This window comes from Arachis ipaensis, chromosome B02, assembly GCF_000816755.2.
Source record: "Arachis ipaensis cultivar K30076 chromosome B02, Araip1.1, whole genome shotgun sequence".
Lineage (NCBI taxonomy): Eukaryota > Viridiplantae > Streptophyta > Magnoliopsida > Fabales > Fabaceae > Arachis > Arachis ipaensis.
The window spans coordinates 89,688,158-89,693,448 of record NC_029786.2 but is presented as its reverse complement, the minus strand read 5'-3'; the positions used below and the strand labels follow the sequence as shown (position 1 = coordinate 89,693,448).

At 37.3% G+C, this 5,291-nt stretch overlaps 1 protein-coding gene across 1 annotated transcript in view; it reads right to left on the bottom strand.

Annotated features, from left to right (window-relative positions):
• The window catches only part of LOC110269274, a 6,513-nt gene continuing 1,888 nt past the window's right edge, over positions 667-5,291 (bottom strand). The window contains exons 2-9 of the mRNA XM_021116986.1: positions 3,562-3,616; positions 3,036-3,227; positions 2,261-2,572; positions 2,086-2,160; positions 1,694-1,726; positions 1,516-1,597; positions 1,062-1,246; positions 667-870 (exon numbers count right to left, since the gene is read on the bottom strand). Of these exons, the coding sequence (XP_020972645.1) occupies positions 739-870; positions 1,062-1,246; positions 1,516-1,597; positions 1,694-1,726; positions 2,086-2,160; positions 2,261-2,572; positions 3,036-3,227; positions 3,562-3,616 (1,066 nt within the window). The 3' untranslated portion in view covers positions 667-738. The remainder of the gene's footprint in view (positions 871-1,061; positions 1,247-1,515; positions 1,598-1,693; positions 1,727-2,085; positions 2,161-2,260; positions 2,573-3,035; positions 3,228-3,561; positions 3,617-5,291) is intronic.

Genomic DNA, 5,291 nt, shown 5'->3' with positions numbered 1-5,291 from the left:
TTGCGACAACAAAACCTCTAATTATTTATTTTATTAATTATTTTATTCAAACTCAATAAAATTAATTAATTATTAATATCAATAATTATTTATGATTTATTCTATTTAAATCATTTCAATTTAAAAATTAATTTGTTCAAATCAATTAGCATTAACTCCTTGCCACCACTACAAGAAAATAGCTCAATTGCCACGCTTTTAAAGCGTGGCGAAAAGTTGAAAAAAGCTTGGCGATAACTTTTTGCTACGCTTTTTGAGCTACCGCAACGCTTTTGAAAGGGTGGCGTCTGAAAGCGTGGCAGTTGCTCTATCGCCACGCTTTTGGTGACCTATCGCCACGCTTTTTCTTTTGCCACGCTTTTTACAAATGACCTCCCGTTAAAGCATGGCCGTATATGGGAGATTTGGTGATAGAGAGAGATATGGCCACGCTTTTGAAGCGTGGCGATAGCAAGATATGGCCACGCTTTAAAAAAGCGTGGTCATAGCCAGAGATACGGCCACGCTTTAAAAGCGTGGCAATAGCCTTATAAAATAAAAAAAATCATTTTTTTATTTTTACCTTCATCGATACAAAATATAAATTTTTCATTTCTTTTTTATTACCAAACTTATATTACAAGACAAATCAAATAATAATTATAGACATATATAATTTTTGCTATAATTATTTTATACATTAAAAAACTAATACTCAAATACAAAATAAATCTCAAGTTCAAATTCCAAAACTAAAAACTAAAGAAAAATACAAAAACAATACAACTTAAATCCTAAGTCCTTCGCTGTTCCTCCTTCCTCTAGCCCTCTTAAACTTCCTTCCTTTAGATCATACATAATTGTTTCAGAAACATTTGTGAACTTTTTTACCTGCAAAAGATGGCAAAAACATATACAAAATTGATAAATTATTTTGAAGCTTCACTTTCCATTCTAGGCAACACTAGCTTTATTTTCTTTTAGCCTATTACTCAAAGTCGCAAACCAAAACATGTGTTATCTTGTAAAAAAACTTTAAAAGAAGATTAAAGAATAAAAGAAAAGGAAACAAGGATTATTACCAGAAGCCCTCCTCCAACAAGAAAAGCCAATTTGATTTCCTTTGATCGAAAAGCATCCCAGAATTTGACATTATTCCTTTTCTGTCGGTCTTGCTCTGATTGAGCTGTGAGGAAATCAACTTCATCCTCTAAGCGAGCAAGATCATATATAGATCTTAGAAAGCACATCAACTGCTTCATTTCTCCTATTTTGTAAACATAACATTTGTAAAATAGCATCAGAGGTCAAGCGAAAGAATATAAACTCTTGAAGAAGATACACGCATGCATACACACAATGAAAATTTGTGCTACTAAAGTAAGTTATATGGATTAGACAACTTCATGGTTTCATATCCTAAACAAAACCATGAAAAGGTAATGATATTTGAAAGTAGCTAATGTTATTATAACTGTAGAGAAGACCTTCAAATAATGCATTTTAAATATGGTATTTGAGAGCATATAGTAATACCATCGTTGAGAATGGCTATGACAAGAACCATAAAGGGAGGAAAGTTAAATTCCCAAATGCATGTGAGTAACATAAAGCCAACCTACAACCCAAAATAAACTGAAAATGAGAAGGAAAGAAAATGATGGCTTGATCACTGCTAAATTCTCCATATATCATATATGCACTTATAACTTACCACAATACGGATGGTGATAGATACAGCATATATCTGCAAAAGAAAAATAAAATAAGGCTTTGAATTACTTTTTTCAATGATTTGGAGTGCTTACAGCTAAAGAACCACACTCAGCAATGATTTTGTTCAGCATAAACACAAAAAAAAGAACAAAACTTAGTTGCACAAATGAACCAACTAACCTTCTGAGATTTAACTACTATAATGACAGTAAAAGAACCACATTCGAAATTATTATATGAGGCTCAAACAAATATCATTTAAACTTCTCTAACTACTTACGAACGGAAGAATCAGGGAACTAGGGAAGCACAAATGAATCAGAGAATAAACATAAACAAAGAAGCACAAATCAATTTTGTTCAGATGAGAAGCCAAACCCTGCTAGTAACCTTGTTCTTTGGGAACTTGACGGTACCATCGGTTCTCTCCTTCCATCGGTTCCCTTCCTTGTCGAACCTGTAAAACTTCGATTTCCAAAAATCAATTGGAAAAGAGTAATAACAATTAAAAGCACAGATTTATTGTAATATTAAAAAAAAGATTAAATGATGATCGAAGATTTACTGAAAAAGCGACGGCAACAGTTCTCGTGGCTCCCTCATCGGCAACCAGGAAGCACGACGGTGACTGGCGAGGGAGCAGCTCCTCTTTCCCCTCCTCGGCGGCGGCGAAGAGCGAAGCTCCTCCAGCGGCAGCGACGCGTTTGGTGACGGCTCCTCCTCTCTCATTGTTGCACACACTCTCTCTCTTGGATTTGACTCGACAGCGGCGGCAGGCTGGTCTTCCACGGAGCTGGCAGCAAGGCGGCGTCTCCTTCCTCGAGCTCTCCTCTTCCACGTGGGTGAGGTGGTGCGTGTGAGTATTGTGTTGTGTGCGCTAGAGAGGGGAAAAAGGGGGAGTGGGGCTGCGGCGCTGTTGTGAGCTCGATCGATTAGGGTGGCCAGGGTGAAAGGGTTGGGGACCGGGTTGGGGGCCGGGTCATTAGGGTTTTTCTGTTTTAAACCTTTTGGCCACACTTTTTAAAGCGTGGCCATAATGAAACCCTATCGCCACGCTTTTAAAACATCCCTGTTTCTTTCTATGGCCACGCTTTTGAAGCATGGCAAAAAAACGTGGTTGTTTCTCTAATCAATTGTTACCCTTACAAAAGCGTGGCCGTTTATCCTTTTCGCCACGCTTTAAAAAAAGTGGCCAAATCTCTAATCTATCGCCACCCTCATAAAAGTGTAGTCATTGACCACTTTTGGCCATACTTTTAAAGCGTGGCAAGAAAAAAGCGTGGCCATAGGCCTTTTTCTTGTAGTGCACGGGCCAACAGCGCCGCCGAGAACGGCCTCACCATTTGATTTCCATGTCCTTTTCCTGGACTTTCAAATTCGATTCCACAAACCCTAAAAAAACGAGAACACAAGGCGTCGTGGAAGGCACTGTAGAGAGCACAGCAAGCGGCAACCTTGCCTTCGATGCGAGGTGCATTGAGGCGGACATCATGGCAAGAAGTAGCTATATCGGTTGAAGAGACGCAAATGGACTTAAAGAAGTGAGAGGAGATTCAGTGATTAAGCCCATCACAAACCTAGAGCCCGCTGAATTGAGGACATCATCAAGGCTTTCTTCTATTGTTAGGCATTCTTCCATTGTTTTCATGGTTCATAAACAATATAAAAAAAATTTCCTATTTTTATTTTCATTTTTTTCCCTTTACCTTTGCTTTCGAAATCGGTGTTTGTCAGAAGCTCCTATTCAATATCTCATCGCTGACGTCACCGCCGCCACTAACATCGCCTAGTCGGACCCACTTCGGATCTTCCGGTAGCCATTTAAATCGCACATTTCTTAGAATTTTTCAATCACAAAGGCTTCACCTTTACCGTTAACCACACACCATACAATGAGGTTCTGCATTTTCCTGTGAAATACCTGCTACAATGAAAGACCATAAAACACCTGCTGTAATGGAAGACCGTGTTTTTTAGAAAGCTTGTGAATTGATATGTCTAAATCTGACATATGTTAAATAACAAAGTATATTTTCTTTAAATTTATTCCACATGTTACTTTTTTTTAATTGTGAACCGACCCTCATATATTTTATTAATTTTTTTTAGGAGTGCGCTACACATCCATGTAACCATGTAACCAAGTTGGCCCAATCTCAAATAGAGTCACGCGCATTAATGAGAGTGAAAACACGCGCCCGCTCATTATGAAAAAATGTTACTTCTTCCTCAGTTCTTCTTCTTCTGCTCGCGTTATAGGCTTCACCGTTCTCCTCTGCTCGTGTTTTCTTTCTTGTTCTTCTTCTTCTTCTTCTCTACTCGCGTTCTTCGTTATGGATCTGGATTGACTTCAACGTAATTAGCTTTGTGGTTCTTCTTCTTCTTCGTTTTCTTCTTCAATCTGGACTTTTGAATTGAAACAATGAATGAATCAACTTGAAAATCAGTTGAATGAGTGTGATTTAGATTATTCTTCCGAAATGCATCACAATAATCTTAAACATTGAACAAAGTAAAAAGAGGCCACCGAACCGAACAATATTTATTTGGTGAACCGAAATCACAAAGGCCACCAAACCGAACAATGTACATGTGGTGAATAAATGGTGATCAACTTTCGATCAACAAGAATAGTATTTCTCCATGCAAAAGAAGTACTGAACAGAGTAACAACCAATTTCAAAGCCCTAGTTACACTATCCACTGAACTGAAGAAAGAAGAAGAACCTACGAGCGCAAATTTGAAAGAAGAAGGAGGAGGAGGAGGAGGAGGAGGAAGAGGAGGAGAAATACTATTCTTGTTGATTGAAAGTTGATCACCATTTATTCACCACATGTACATTGTTCGGTTCGGTGGCCTTTGTGATTTCGGTTCACCAAATGAATGTTGTTCGGTTCGGTGGCCTTCTTTTACTTTGTTCAATGTTTAAGATTATTGTGATAGCATGCAACAATCATTCCGTAGCTGTCTCAACGTAATAACCTCATTCAACTGATTTGAAGTTGAATCATTCAGTGTTTCCATTCAGAATAGATCGAAGAAGAAGAAGAAGAAGAAGAAGAAGAAGAAGAAGAAGAAGAAGAAGAACGACGGAGCTTATCACGTTGAATTCAATGCAGATCAATAATGAAGAATGCGAGCAGAGAAGAAAAATGCGAACAGAGAAGAACGACGAATTTTATTAGGTTGAAGAAGAAGAAGAAGAAGAAGAAGAAGAAGAAGAAGAAGAACGAAAACGCAATACGTTATATGAGGCGCATGTATAACAAACGACTTTAGGGTGAGGGAACGCGTGTGTAAAGGAAATTACTTGGATAACATCCATATATTTTTTACATGGATATAGAGCTTTTCTTTTTTTTTTTATTACCTAATCCTTCAAGGTCGGAAAGATACTTTTTCCACCTAAAAAAGTTCCAGTAAAAAATGTTCAAATATTTGTAATTACATTGATTTATTATTCTTTCTGATATTCGTTGCAGCTATCCATAGCTTATACCTACCAACAAATCTTGGTAAGACAATTATATACATTAAAAATTAGTTACTAAATTAAACAATACTTATATCTACAAATAAATATATAATCTCTAGT